General features: G+C 45.8%; 1 protein-coding gene across 1 annotated transcript in view; it reads left to right on the top strand.

The window, feature by feature from the left end:
* Positions 1 to 724: 724 nt before the first annotated feature.
* The window catches only part of Prim2 (DNA primase subunit 2), a 141,896-nt gene continuing 127,476 nt past the window's right edge, over positions 725 to 15,144 (top strand). Inside the window, exons 1-5 of the mRNA XM_051204451.1 lie at positions 725 to 873; positions 1,380 to 1,545; positions 2,684 to 2,787; positions 6,060 to 6,139; positions 7,471 to 7,591. Of these exons, the coding sequence (XP_051060408.1) occupies positions 1,392 to 1,545; positions 2,684 to 2,787; positions 6,060 to 6,139; positions 7,471 to 7,591 (459 nt within the window). The 5' untranslated portion in view covers positions 725 to 873; positions 1,380 to 1,391. The remainder of the gene's footprint in view (positions 874 to 1,379; positions 1,546 to 2,683; positions 2,788 to 6,059; positions 6,140 to 7,470; positions 7,592 to 15,144) is intronic.

Raw genomic sequence — 15,144 nt, 5'->3', positions numbered from 1 at the left:
CTGAAACTCCGCGGGAAGATGTCAATCCTGCCCGGTGTCCCGCTGTGGTCCCCGAGCTTTTCTACTAAATCCCTGCAGGTCCCTCCACTGGGCCTGCGCTCTTGATGCCACCCTGCAGGAGAAGCCTAGTGCACCGCACATGGATGCACCGCACATGGATGCACCGCACATGGATGCACCGCACATGGATGCACCGCACATGGATGCACCGCACATGGATGCACCGCACATGGATGCAACAACCGACATTATTCTTGTAGCTGTTTTTCTCATCGGAAAAACGAAGCTAGCGTTGCTAACAGAACGAGGGCACGTGCTGGAGTGTCAGGGCAAGGCGGACCCCCGCGCCATCCCCATTTCAGTGTGCGGTTGCAGGGTCTCGGTCCGCAGCGTGGAAATGCGTGCCCTGAGCATCGCAGCGCCCAGTCCCAGCGCCGCCTCCACGCACCGAGGGCCAGCGTTAAGTTCTGCAAAACAAAATCCACAGACACTGGTATGGAAGGACTTCATGCCGGGCGTTGTGGCTCAGCCCGTGACCCCCAGGAGGATCGCCATCAAATCCAAGTTAGACTTGGCTGCAGTGGGAGACCCCACCTCGGAAAGATCGAACCTCCTCAAACAAAACAGGAGCAAAGCAGAGCAACGCAAAGCAAAGCAACCCACACACCCATCCCCACCCAGCTCCCGCTGCACCGCGGTGGGCGGGACGCCAGGGGGTGGGACCGGTGCACCACACTTCCGCTTCCGGTTCCAAATGAACTCTCCCGCCACTGGGAAAGAGCAGCTGTCAGCGCGGGCGTCTGCTTCAAGAAAATCTTGCGGGTTTATTTGGGACGGAGAAGCGGTGGAGTTGAAAGTTTGCAAGTTGGCCTGGTGAGACCGAGTGACGGGTGATGTTTAGGGGGTTCGGGGGCCGGGGAGAGACGGCGGCCCCCGGAGGGCGCCGGGGCCCGGGCGGGAACTGGAAGGCTGGATTCCAAGGCTAGACTTACAAGTCTGTTCACCCGGGCTTCTAAGATGGGGAGTAAGTCTCTTATCCGGGTAGAGTCCACTTCTCTTTCCCTTGACTCCAGGACTGGTCCCCCAGTAAAACCCGGTCTAGTCGTGGGTTCGCAGTTGTCCGAGGGTTGACTTCCCTCCTGCAAAATGGGCCACCACCTGCATCGTTCCGAGTTCAGTTCCTCCCCTCGCTCGCCCCCGCCTTTTCAGATGTGTGTAGAGAACAGGACATCGCCCAGGTGTAGTTAACTTTAAATGGTCCGTGCAAGCAGTCCGTATTTTGTGTGTGTAGGCACATGCCTGTTTGGTTGTTCTCAACTCTCCCATCGTCTCAACGGTTTCCCCATCATTTAAACTTCTTTTTGATTCACTACTTTCAGAAGGTGGTCAAGATGCAGTTCTCAGGGAGGATTCGGAAGAAGCTGAGATTGGCAGGTGACCAGAGGAATGCTTGTTATCCCCACAGCCTTCAGTTTTACCTGCAGCCACCCTCTGAAAACATATCTTTGATAGAGTTTGAAAACTTGGCTGTCGATAGACTTAAATGTAAGTAGCATTTAAATTCAAATGTTTGCGTTCTTGCGAAGCGCAGTTACCGTCTGTGGGAATGAATGAGGGCACTTTATCCTTATTTAGCAGTCCATTGGATGCACACTGGTGACTTGCTGCTGAGGGTTTGTTATTCTATTCAGATGTCAGGGACTTTGTGATGAGGAATGAAACTGTACCTACTATGGAGAGAGAGAGAGAGAGGGAAGGAAGATGGGAGGGAGAGAGAGAGAGAGAGAGAAAGAGAGAGGTGTAGAGTAGATGCTTCAGATTCCTTTCTGCTTTGGTAGAAGGAGATATTAATGCTCCTGGGGCATAAAAGTGACAGTAACTAGCTTAGTCTAATTAAGCGAGGCTTCTTAGAGAAGTTGAAATTTGGTCTGGTTTCTGGAGAAACGAGTAGAAAGTAAGGCTTTCCCAACAGAAGTGAAAGGCTTGTCCAGACTGAGGTAATGGGTCTCTGCACAGGTTTGGAGCTGTGAACGAGAGCTGTGGCTTTCAGTGACTTAGTTCAGGATGAGTGGAGAAGCGGGTGTCTGAAGGCATATTACATCATGCAGGGGCTGAGTGTAAGAAGGGGGTGACCACTGAACTGGAGCCTCTTATCCTGTGTGTGGTGCCCGCACCGTCTCCAGAGTTTACGTTCCAGAATGTTCTTGCTGGAATAGCCAGGAGATGGGAAATACTGTTAGTTTTTCTTAGAGCAGCAGGGTTAGAGCTGCTTACACAGGAGACAGCGCTCCTCACTGTCCAATGTGAGTGAAGACCAGGGAAGACAGGTTATATAGAAAGCTTAGCGGCGTCAGACATCTCTCAAGGTGGTGCCTGGAAGGCGTTTGCCACCTAAGGGGTGAAGTGGCAAGGGCCCGGTTTTAAGGTATTGGCAATGGCAGTGGTAGGAAGGGAAGGACTTGAGAGATGAAAAGGAGGTCTCAGTTACAGGGTTTGGTGAGTATTTGGATGTGAGGAGGTTGGGAGCAGGTTGGGGGGGTGAAGGGGGGGGAGTGGCTGACATGCTGTCATGTTCTAAGAACAAAGAATTAGAGAATGGCTGTCCATAGGTTTATCTTTGATTTATGTTTTTTTTTTTAATTTATCTTGGATTAATACTTGCTTTTTAATCTTTTGTCCCCAGTGCTAAAAACAATTGAGAATCTTGGTGTGAGCTATGTGAAGGGAACAGAACAATACTTGAGCAAGTTGGAGGCTGAGATCCGAAAACTCAAGTTTTCCTACAGAGTAAGTAGTAGGAAGGTACAGAGGGAGAATGGTCCTCAGGACTGCTGTCCTTCTGCCCTGTTAATTTCTTATTGCAGCACTATCCTGGGCATTGTTCCATGACTGACTATAGAGGCTGCCTGCATTCTGTGTCATACAGGGTGATGCATGCTGCTTCTTTCTGGTTACTCCAGGAGCACGCGCAGTCGCCTGTCTCAGACAGGGAGTCGGTTTAGAAGGCTCCCCGGAGGAGGGGGTTGTTCCTCAGTCTAAGCGTTCCTTGACCTTGCGATGTAGTCCAGGTTGGCCCTGCACTATGGACCCTTGGCCTCCGAGGTGCTGAGTAACGGCTGTGCAGCAGCACATCTGGCTTGAAACCGCACCACATCTGGCTTGGAACCGCACCTTGACAGGCATCATTAACATTTTTAATTTTGCTAGGATAATTGCCAACAGCAGGTCCATAGGGTCATCTTGGACAGGGAGAGCATAGCAGTCCGGAATGAAGAGAGTTTGAATTTATGAGAGATGGGGATGACTGAGGAGAGATATTGGTGTAGACTGAAAAGGTTTTAGTGGCTAATCTCACCTGGAAACCAGAGAGAGAGAGCACTTACAGCACCCAGGACTCTACTTAGGAGAGCCTACTAGCTAATTTTCTTATAGGATCACAAAATAGCTGATGGAAATAGTTTAAGGGAGGAGAGGTTTGATCCATGGTTTTAGAGGTCATACTTCATCATAATGGTGAAGGCACAGCAGATTTCTTAATGGTGGCAGCATGGACTTGGGGTTCCTAACCCCATTGTGGCAGATAGAAAAGCAAAAATTAGAGTAACTACCAGAAGTGGGCGTAACCTTTCTAATTCTGCCCCTAGTGACCTCCTGTAGTCAGTGAGGTCCAGTGACCAAAGACTCTACAACTGCCAGACTAATGCCATCAGCTGGGGACCAAATGCTGAAGCAGGAGTCTGTGGGTGACATTCCAAATGGTGTTGCTACTTTATGGTGTGACCTACAGTAAGGGAAGCTAGTCCCGGAACCAAGATGGTGAGTTTTGCTCTGAACACCACTGTGATAGTGCCTTGTGGGCTTCTTTATATGCAAGTCTAGACGTGGAGAAGGCGTGTTTGGTGGGAGTGTAGGCTTCTGAGAAGGTTGCAGTCGACGAGACTGAGTGAGAATTCACAGGGAAATAACTGGGGAAGGTAATGGGGACAGGAAGAGGGTACCGGTGTCTTTTTTAAGGCGCATGGACTGGAGGAGTCTGGGAAGGAGACAGAGAATTTGCTTGATGAGAACGAGGCGATGAACTGAGAATTAAGCGTCACAGAAGGTTGGTGTTTGAATGAATAATATTGGTCACGTTAATAATGACAACACAAGAAAACGACATCAGCCGCTGGTGTTATGCTTATTTTGTGCTGAATCTGGCTGTAAATATATTGCTTATGAGCTGGGTACCGTAACCGTCCTCTTTTGTAGATGAAGGCCGTGTTTCCTTATACTTCATGCTCATAAGATGGTAAATGGTCGAGCCAGGATTTTAACTAGGCATTTTGTTTGGGACGGGCAAAATGCCTAGTTGATCCTAACAGTTTGGGAAACTTAAGCAGGTCACGTAAGATTGGTTGTGCAGTGTACAGCGGAGTTAGCATCTGGATGGGCCCTTGGAGATGGGGCATAAACCAGAATAGTGGTAGCTGTTGGAGGAGAGAGGTGGGTATGGATACTCTTGTTAGATGTTTAGCTAAAATTACAGGGGAGATGTAGGGGAGAATATAGTTAGGGAACAGAGAAGGTAACAGATACACACACATACACACACACACACACACAGGTATACTTGGTACGTGTGTGTTTATTTTTTTATTTGTGTGAGTGATGTATGCATGCACACAGGTATGCTCATTTTGCCGCTTGTGGATTGACCAGTGGCCAGGGATTGACACTAGGATGTCTTCCACAATCATTTTTCTACCAAGGGCCATCAGGTCACAGCAAATGAGTTGGAGGTTTTAGTTATTGAACAAGGAAGGTGAGATGCTGTGTCCATGGAGATGGAAAGGGAGGCAACAGATGCTGTGTCCATGGAGATGGAAGGGAAGGCAACAGATGCTGTGTCCATGGAGATGGAAGGGGAGGCAACAGATGCTGTGTCCATGGAGATGGAAGGGGAGGCAACAGATGCTGTGTCCATGGAGATGGAAGGGGAGGTGCAACATGTCATGTGGTACCCACTCTTAATGCTGTTGGGGAAGGCACTACAAGGCCTTGGGCCGGTTGGCGAAGACTACAGATGCTTTTCTAAGAAGTGAGGAAGGAGATGATTATATATCAAGCAGCTTGGCTGTTTATAAGTGGAGTGTCTCCCTAGGCCCCAGTGTTGAAAACCTTGGTCCTCAGCTTGGTGTATTTGAAGGGAGGTGAAATCTTTCCGAGGAGAGAGTGAGGCGTCTGCTGAGGGCATAGTGAGACCCTGGTCTCATCCACGCTCGGCTGCTTCCTGGCCACTTGTGTGCAATGAGCAGCTCTGCTTCAGTGTGTGCCCCCCCCCCCCCCCAAAGCTCTGCTTTGCCACAGACCCCAAAGTAACAGAATAAATGACTGTACTACAGTCATCTAATCTGTGAGCCAGGAGTGAACCTTTCTCCCTTTAAAAGTCTGATTTCTCCTATTTTGTTAGTGTAACGGAAAGCTGAAGAACTTTCTTCTGAAAAGTTATTTGACCACTTAGTGCCTCGACTTCCTCATCTGTCAAGTTAGGGCGCAGGAACCTTCATTACACAGTTTTAGAAGTATGTTTGTACATTCAGAATGCCTTGAACAGTGCTTGTACCTAGATAAGTGCCAGGCATGTGTTTGGTCTCACTAGCCTGGGCTTGGATAAGAATTCATTGACATCGATAATTGTGTATTGAGGCTAGACGCTGAATTGTATAGTTCACATTCCTATAGTTGTATGTTTTTTTTCCCCCTAGAAGTCCTCAGTATTTGAAGATAGGACTGTAGAATGTGGCTCTATATTTTAATTTAGACCTGGGTGTAAGCTGGGTAAAGTTAGGGGAGAGATTGAAGAAAATAGTTGGGCCCATCCCAGGAGCTTTCAGTGAAACAGTGCAGCTCTCAGTTTTACCTGGTTGTAGTTGAAATAAAATGATAATATCCTGGAAAGCATATTAGGAAACGTGTTTTCAAAACTTCTGCTTTACCGTTGGCTATGTTGGATCAGCATTTCTTTACACCTCTGTCATTTTAATACGTGAATTTATTCATGTCGTTTTGCTTCCAAGGAGAGCCTAGAAGATGAATATGAACCACGAAGAAGGGATCATATTTCCCACTTTATTTTGCGCCTCGCGTACTGCCAGTCGTGAGTATACACTTAAATTCACTCTTGGTTTTGATCTCTGGGTATAAATTGGTTCATGTGAAGTTGGCATGTTTTTGAACTGACTGTAGGAAAACCCAGAATGACATCGGGGGAACCAGCATGTCATATCACAGCCTGAACATCATTGTGCATTCTTTGAAATAAGTCGTTATACTGGAAAATGCTGAAAAAAATTATTGCATATTTGCCGGAGTGAAGTTTTATCCGAATGAGAGAAGCCCTAGATTTTGGGATTTAAATTTATAAGGGATTTTATTAGGAAGACAACTTTTGATACTTTTCCAAGAAAAAAAAAAGTACTATTACTAAGAGACATTGATTCAAAATTGTGCTTGAATTTGATTAAAGTTTTCTAATTGAGATGTTGGAGCCTATTGAAATATAGCTGGATTCTTGTAACTCAATGCTGCCACCCAGAGGAAGAAGGAGCTAATTGCTTTTTTTACAGTTTAACTTTCCCCCCTTACTAATAATATTTGGTCAACTATCAGAGCTATGGTTGTTTCTTTTTATTATCAGGTTATGGGCTGAGTATTTTAAATTGCTTCTTCCCACTGGATCCTAAGTGGTAGCAGGTTTGGCTCTGGGCTTCAAAGTTAGTTTTGGATTTATAGAAAAGTATGTAAACTTCTATAACCCACACAGCCACTAAATTACTAGAAGTCTCTAACAGTCACTGCACAAAAATGAAGTCATATTTTACATGCAGTAGTTATTACATAATGTCGCACGAATGCCAGCTATGTATTTGTCTTATGGATTAGTCTATTTTTGCTTTAAAATATTGAAATTTGGGGTGGGGTAACAGGGTGTGTAGGGAGGTGACCAGGACGAGAAGAGGGAGGGGGGGGGAAATGAAGTTATTTAAATAAAATAAAAAAGCAAACAAAACAAAACAACAACAAGAAACCCAGACCAGAAAAAATATCGAAGCTTACTGTAAAACTTACCCTTTTAGCTGACAAAGTTTACTCATGTTAACCTGTTCAGAGATAAAATGACTTTGAAGATTTTGGTGTTTACTTGATGTGGACAAAACCACCACAGAGAAAGGAGCACCTCACGACACCCCTGGGCCTCACACCCAGCGTCCACGTGGAAGGTGGTGGTTTATAGTACGCACCTTCTGTCTCAGATGGACCAGTGTACACAGGCGGTGATGTTGCGTACCCCTTTTGCTCCTGTGAGGACCGGTCTGCTCTTGACCGCTCTCACCGTGCCTGACTTGCCTTGAATGCCCTGTCAGAAAATCTCTTGAATCTAGTTATTATTGGGTTTTTAACTTATTCCCATTTCGGTTTCCATTCCAGTGAAGAACTTAGACGATGGTTTATTCAACAAGAAATGGATCTGCTTCGATTTCGATTCAGTATTTTACCCAAGGATAAAGTCCAGAATTTCCTGAAGGACAGCCATTTGCATTTTGAGGCTGTAAGTGTGTGTGTGTGTGTATACACATAAATAAATGTTTTTTCTACTTTCCCCTCCTTTCATTCTACTTTTGTTTTTGAGGCACTGACTCTTGCTATAGAGTTCAGACTTAGATTTAGCGCAGTCTTTGTGGCTGTCTACTGAGTTTTGGGATTATAGGCATGCCACCCTGTCTGACTTGTGCATATATTTTTAAGTTGTCTGAAATTATTCTCCCTTTGATCTTCTCCTTTTCTCCTAAGTACTGATATTAATAGCAGGGTCCAGACTCTATGTTAGGTACCCGGCTTAAGGAAGAGCTGACAGCAGCCTGGCGTTTGTGGCTCACGCCTTTCATCCCAGCACTCGGGAGGCAGAGGCAGGGGGAATCTCTGTGAGTCCCAGGACAGGCTCTAAAGCAACCCAGAAAGGAAAACCTTGTCTCGAAAAACCAAAAGAAAAAAAAAAAAAAAAAAAAAAAAAAAAAAAAAAAAGAAAAGAAAATTGGCTGACAGCATCGTGAAGCCTAGAGAAGGTTGTGCTTCATTTTGAAAGTCAGTTTGTAAAATCTGATTGGATAGTTTATAGTTTTAAGAAGTCATTTAGTCATTTTTGCAGATGAATCGTGAATCTGAGTGAGCTACATTTTGCAGTTATACGAAACAGAAATGTTTTGGGAATTTAGCATGGAGAGGTATTGTGGGGAGAAGTAGGAAGTATGTCCCAGGTGGATCTGTGCTGCTGTGAATGATTGTTTCTGGAAAGTTCCAGTGGTTAAGTTGGCATGGGGCTGCTTGGTTTGGTGTAGGTGGAAGGTCCTTGTCCTGTTAGTGCCCCCCAAGAGGCCACAGCTGCTTGCTTTTTCAGGACTGGTTCTTTCTTTCTTACTGATGCAGTTTGGTCAAACTTGGTTGCGTAAGGAGAGTGAACACACATGCAGGGTCTGCTGTGTTCTAGGGAGAGACTTTGCATAGTTCTCTTATCAGTGCCCTCACATAATAACCCCGTGTATGTAGAAGTCCGGGAAGTCATTTACGCAGGACACCGGACCCAAACCTAGTGCTTCACCTTTGATTTTAGCTTTGGTCTTTAGTGACATCCATTATCGCTGACATCAACAGTGTACTTACCATATTTATTTACTTTTAGTCACGTGTATGTGTGTGTCTGTGCATGGGATATTCCCAGGGAGGCTAGACTGCCTGGAGTTACAGGCAGTCATGAGCTGCCCGACTTAGGTCCTGGGAATCAAACCCAGGTCCTCTGGAAGAGCAGTATGTGCTCTTAATTGCTGAGCCATCTTTCCAGCCCCAATTTATCTTTTCTTACTAGAAATAGTTTTTCTTTTTTTTTTTTAAGCTATTTTGAAATTACTGATTTCTATCAGAAAATTGGAAGAATAATTGTTCTTGATGCTTGTTTTTTATTCTAGAGTATCTGAACACATTACCATATATATTTTAAAGAATTAATATATTTAGGAACTGGAGAGGTAGTTGAGTGAAGAGCGTTTGCTGCTGTTGCAGAGGACCTGGGTTCGGTCCAAACACTCATGTAAGAGGCTCGCAACTGCCTGTAACACCAGTTCCATGCGATCTGATGCCCTCGTCTGGTCTCCTTGGGCACCAGACACACATGTGATGTGATGTGTGTATGTGTGTTCAGGACTGACTATTTGGTGTTGGAAAAGCACTAGTGTGTCCTTTCCTAGGGAGAACTATTCCTCCTACTCTCAGCATTCCGTAGTTGCCTAAGGGTTTTTGTGTAACGTTGTGGTCTGGTGGGCTTTCTGCCCATGAGTATTTTGCCTGCACGGATGTGTGCGCCCGCTGTTTATGGAGGCCAGGATGGATCCCCTGGAACTGGAGTTCCATGTGAATGCTGGGAAGCGAACACCGGTCCTTTGGAAAAGCCAGCAGTGCTTCTAACTGCTGAGCTCGTTCCCCAGCCCTACAACCGTGCTTACTTACAGTCTTTATTGAAGATAGATTCTTCTCACACAGTACATTCCCGCCGTAGTTTCCCCTCCCTGCATCCCTCCCCCCCAGCTCCTCCTCACGTCCCCTCTCCGCCTCAGGGGTTGCAGGGCCCCACAGGTCCCTGTCGGCCTTTTCCCTTTTTCTCCAGGCTTACCACTTCCTTCCCAGAAGTGTGCATGCTACCTTCAATTTTCTCCGAGTATCTAGTTTGCATTTCAAAACTACTACCCCTAAACAGGGAATTGGTAACGTTTTCAGACTAGGAGCAGAGCTAGGGTTTGAGAACAGTTAGGGCATTTGTCACGCGAGATGGAGGCCTTGGAATTTGCTGCTTTACAGGACGGTGCATGGGGATGGTAGAGAGTAGAGAGCCACAGGGCTATCATAGTTCCACAATTGACGATGCCTTCCTGGCACACTTAGAGTCTACCTGAATTTGAAGTGCTTGTGTTCTTTGTTTGTATTTCCTGTCTTCATTTCTCTAAGGCTACAGTGAGTTTTTTTTTTTTTTTTTTGTCACAGGTTGTCCTTAACTTGCACAGAAAGGAAGTGACATTTAAAGTGACAGGGCTCATCAAAAAGAATATGCAAACACAGGTGTGAGATTAGAGATTTACATTTATGTTGGGAATTAAGGCATTAACCGTAATTTTGCTAAAATGCTTTCTTTTAACTAATAATTCTCGTCAGAAGCTAAGTATATTAAATACACCACAGGTGCGCTCCCCAACCTTTGTGTAACATCTGTTGGGAAACTGTACAACTTCACTGTTCAGAATTTCATTTTCTGTGTGGGTATGGGTGTGCTTGGCTGTGGAAGTCACATACCAAATTTGGTTGCCTCCATTTATTGCTTTCCACTTTATTTTTGAGACAGGGTTTCCCACTGAACCTGAATACACTGATCCATCTTGCCTGGCTGGCCGGCAAATCTGGGACCCTTCTGTCTCTGCCTCCCTGCCCTGGGATAAGAGACTTGTGCCCCGCATCCAGCTTTTATGTGGATGCTGGGGATCTGAACTCAGGTCTCTCTCATGTTTGTGCAACACACACTTCCTCCTCAGCCCTCACTTCGCCTATTTAAAACAGTCTTGAATGTGTTAGCTCATGGCCAGTGGTTTTCTCATGTAGTATTCAAAGATCATTGTAAACTGAAACCCAAACAGCAGACTTGTGCTCCAGTTGGGAATAATCAAACTTAATTCGTGAGGCACAGCCCAGGTAAGGACTTGGGTAGGCTTTCCTTTTAGTCATAAGAAGAAGGTATTATCATGGGAGGCTGACTCATTGTTGTACACTGGGCTTTTTAGAATGGCTTGTTGGCTAGTTCAGGGGTTCTGGAACATATAGAATACCGTCTTTCCAATAGATCATCTAGACAGCTTTATGGCGTTTTTAGTGGGTATGACTGGCATTTAGTAGACAGGATGTAGGAGTGCCTACAGTGCACTAGCTAGTTCTGGGTAACTCAATTTTCCCTTTTCTTTCTTGATGATGCTTTATGTTTACGTGGCTACCGTTTCCACTTACTGAACTGAGTGCCAAGCATTGCTTTATAAGTCAACATGAAACGCTCGCCTCTGCATTTTGCTTTGGGATTGTAGTTAGCTTTGTAGTGTATTTGCAGTGTTAATGCATTTAAAGAAGAACAGCTTAGAAGTACCCAGGCCTTGCAGTCCCACAGTGACCCCCATCTCTACTGTCTAGCTGAAGAACACTACAGTAGCTGCCATCCCAGATGCATTGTTCTTATAAGTTCTAGATGGAAGCTCTTGTATTTTCTTGTGAAAAACTATCTTAAACTCTCAGTCCCACAAACACACAGTACCATTGGCAGGCTGGAGCACATTAGATGAAGAGTCAGAAGCAGCATGACGGTGGTATGCTTCCTGTGCTCTCCTTCCTAAGCAGGTGATAGCTCTTTGCTGTGGCGAATGCATCATGTCCCAGAATCCCAGTGGAGTAGGTGAGCCAACTTCCTCAAGAGAAATTTCAGGATCGGCTGTGTATTCTCAGGTCCTTTGGAAGGACAGTCCTGTTCTCCTTGGAGACATCGTCTCAGTGCCTGTAACAATGATGCTTTTCTCCTGGGATTATGCCACTCATAGAGAGAGACTTCTTTCTGGTCTTGGGATCGAATCTGTATACTTTTTTCCAGGCATAGGTTCTCTTGGGGCACTCCCCATGTGTCTGAAGACAACCTTCACCATCTGCTCCTCCTAAGTGCTGGGATTATGGGCATACACCACCATACATAGGTTTATACACTGCTAGAGACTGACCCCTGAGCTTTGTGAATGTTGGGCAACCACTCTAGCAACTGACCTCTATTCCCAGTCTGTATATTTTCTTAAACTTGTCTGCTCATGGTTGTGACCTAAAATAGGAAGCAGTCTTGAAGAATACTAATGGTAAAAGGAATTTCGGAGTGGTTTGGCCAGTGAAGTAGGCCAGTGCACAAGTCCGATGCTGAGTCTGACGTCAGAGACTTAACCTGATGGAAGGAGTGAGCTGCGGATTGCCTTCCAATCTCCATGCATGCACCATGGTACTCACGGGCCACCGCGAAACAGAGAACCCGCTAGCTGCTAGCTGTAATTAAAAAAGATGGTGTGTGATGGCTTCTTAGAAAGCCGTTCTTACTTCCCTTTCAGATGGTGATGGTGACGATGATGGTGGTGACTGAGCCCTGGAGGGTCTCCAGTCGTTACAAACCACTGAGGACTTCCTGTTTGACTTGTCTGTAAGCAGGTCCTGAAGATGACCCGAGGGAGGGAGGCCTACGATGGTCGCCTGAGGGATACATTAGGGTTCTATCTTGTTCCTCTGGAAAGGCTCACTGAAGCTGCCTCCTTCCCCCTCTGTTCCTCATCAACAATGGCTGGCTTTTCTGCTGTTCTGTGTGCTCGTTTCTTCCATTTCCAGCTTGAGCACAGTCATAGCTCCATATCTCATTTCAGAGTGTAACTTCTTTTCCTCTCTAGGGTCTCCTAGAGGTCTGCAGATGCTTTGCTGGTGATTTACTTAGTTTTATTTCTTTATGTGCATTGGTGTTCTGCCTGTATGCATATCTTCGTGAGGGCATCAGACTCCCTGGATCTGGAGTTGGGAGCTGCCATGTGGATGCTGGTCATTGATCCTGGGTCCTCCGGAAGAGCAGCCAGTGCTCTTAGCCCTGAGTCATCTCTCCAGCCCCACTTTGTTGTTTTATGTTCTTAACTCTTTGCTCTTTTTGGGGGCCCCCAGCCACCCAGTTCCCAGATAAATCATACATGGAGGTTTACTTTTCTTATGAATACCTGGCCTTAGCTTGCCTTATTTCTAGCCAGCTTTTCTCAACTTAAATTATCCCAACTACCTTTTGCCTCTGGGCTTTTTCCTTTTCTTACTTTTGTAAATCTTACTTTCACTCTTACTCAGTGGCGGGGGGGGGGGGGGGGGGCGGCGGCGGGGGGCGGCTGGGTGGCTGGCTCCTCTCCTTGTTCTATCTTGCTCCTCTTTCCTCCTTTTCTCCTTTCTCCTTTTATCTATCCTCTCTGCCTGCCGGCCCGCCTACCCTTTCATCTACGTTGCTATTGGCCGTTCAGTGCATCATTAGATCACCAGGTGTTTTAGTGTTTTAGACAGGCAAGGAATCACAGCTTCACAGAGTTAAACAAACGCAACATACACAAAAGCAACACATCTTTGCATCATTAAACAAATGTTCCAACAGCATAAACAAAAGTAACACAGCGTAAAATATTTTCCACCCCACTTTGCTTATCTAATGTTATTTTAATGACATGTCCCTTTTACTTAAAGGAAATACTTTATGTGTCCCAATGTGAATCTTGGTTCTGGCATACAGCCGTATGACAGGGAAATCTGTTTTAAAATATGGAAGAGAATAGAGGATGAGGTTAGCTAGCTAGAAGGGCAGGAGGGCATTGGTGAAGGTTTTTGAGGAGGAGCGTGACACAGATCTCTTTGATACCCATAACCGCAGCAGCCTAGGTTGAGACTTGAGAATGGGAAGGAGCAGAGAGCTGGGAGGCAGGTGATTTCAGAAGGACATTGTCTGTTAATGTGGCTAAGGAGGGTTGTTTGTTGAGTGGCGGACTGCGAGCTTGAATTAATGCAGTAGCTTGGGTCTTCATGGAAGCACCCTGAAGACTGCATGGTTAATGGCTATGAAGAGAGGCTGGTGCCCATCTCAGCACAGAAGATAAGGGAATGGGATGCTGGCGATAGCGGGGATATAAACACCGGAGTGTATTTTTGGGGCAGGACAGTGTATTTCTTGTGAAAATGTTGCTTGTAAATGCAAGTAGGCCAATGGAGATGAGCACTGAAAGTTCAGAATGCTAGGCCAGATTAGGAGGCCACGGGTGAAAACAGAGGAGCCAAAACACCACACACACGGGTGTGAAGCTAAAGACTGCTAAGGGAAAATCAACGCAGCAGACTTACCATCCTGACCAAGCTCCTGCACTTTTACTGAAATACAGGATTAATGTAAAATGGAATGAAATCATCTACATGAATTACAGAGTCCTTGACAGATACGTGGTACTACTAACCTTCTTTATTAACCACTCGATTATGCATACAGAAACTGAACTGATCCTGAGACTTCTGACTCTGGAAATGGTGTTGAACGTCTGAAGTGCCAGGTGTGGCGGGTTAGCCTTTAATTGTAGCACTTGGGAGGCAGAGACAAGTAGATCCCCGAGTTCAAGGCCAACCTGGTCTACATAGTGAGTTTTAGGCCAGCCAGGGATGAATAGTGAGGCTCTGTCTCAAACATAACAAAACAAACATAAAATCAGACAAGGGATCTTATAAGCAGTGATACTTTTATTCATTCAGTTAGATTTTTGGGTTTCTGAAGATTGGCCAGTTCTAGTCTTGGCACTAATTTGTTGGATAAATATATGTTTTACTTTTGGATATTTATTACATAAAGCCTTCTTTTAAAATATTCTAATGAGCATATAAAATGAGTTTCATTATGGCATTTCCTTGCACATGCTTTGTTCGTCGGTTATGTTTAGCCTCACTCCCAGAACCCTCCCCAGTCTCCCCTCCTTCCTTTTGGCTAGACCTCATTACCTTCCGTTAGAGTCCCCTTTCTCCGTGTGCGTGTGCGCGAGTGTGTGCGCGCGTGGGTGTGTGTGTGCGCGTGTGTGTGCGTGCGTGTGTGCGCGAGTGTGTGTGCGTGTGTGTGTGTGCGTGCGCGCGCGAGTGTGTGTGCGTGTGTGTGTGCGCGCGTGTGTGTGTGCGCGTGTGTGTGAGGTTACATTTACATTGAGGTTGTCTACAGTAGAGAAAGCGTGCAGTGTTCTGTCTGTCTTCCATTTGACTATCTTCTGGCTTCTAACCCCTTCATGCTGACTCATGAACCCACCTTCATTTTCTCTCCATTTCTTACTCAGGAATTCCTCCACCTTTTCGTTGAAATTAAATGTTCTTATTTGATGAGGCTGAGAGTGGGGTCGATGAGAGGTGATGATACTAAAATTGAATGCATTTCTGACATGACAGGTTTTTTTCCCCCCCAAGGAGATGGGCTTCAAGGACCCCCTTGTGCTTGGCGTGCATTTCTTTCTTGTG

This window comes from Phodopus roborovskii, unplaced genomic scaffold (genome assembly GCF_943737965.1).
Source record: "Phodopus roborovskii unplaced genomic scaffold, PHOROB, whole genome shotgun sequence".
Taxonomy (NCBI): domain Eukaryota; kingdom Metazoa; phylum Chordata; class Mammalia; order Rodentia; family Cricetidae; genus Phodopus; species Phodopus roborovskii.
This window is presented reverse-complemented; position numbering and strand designations above follow the sequence as displayed.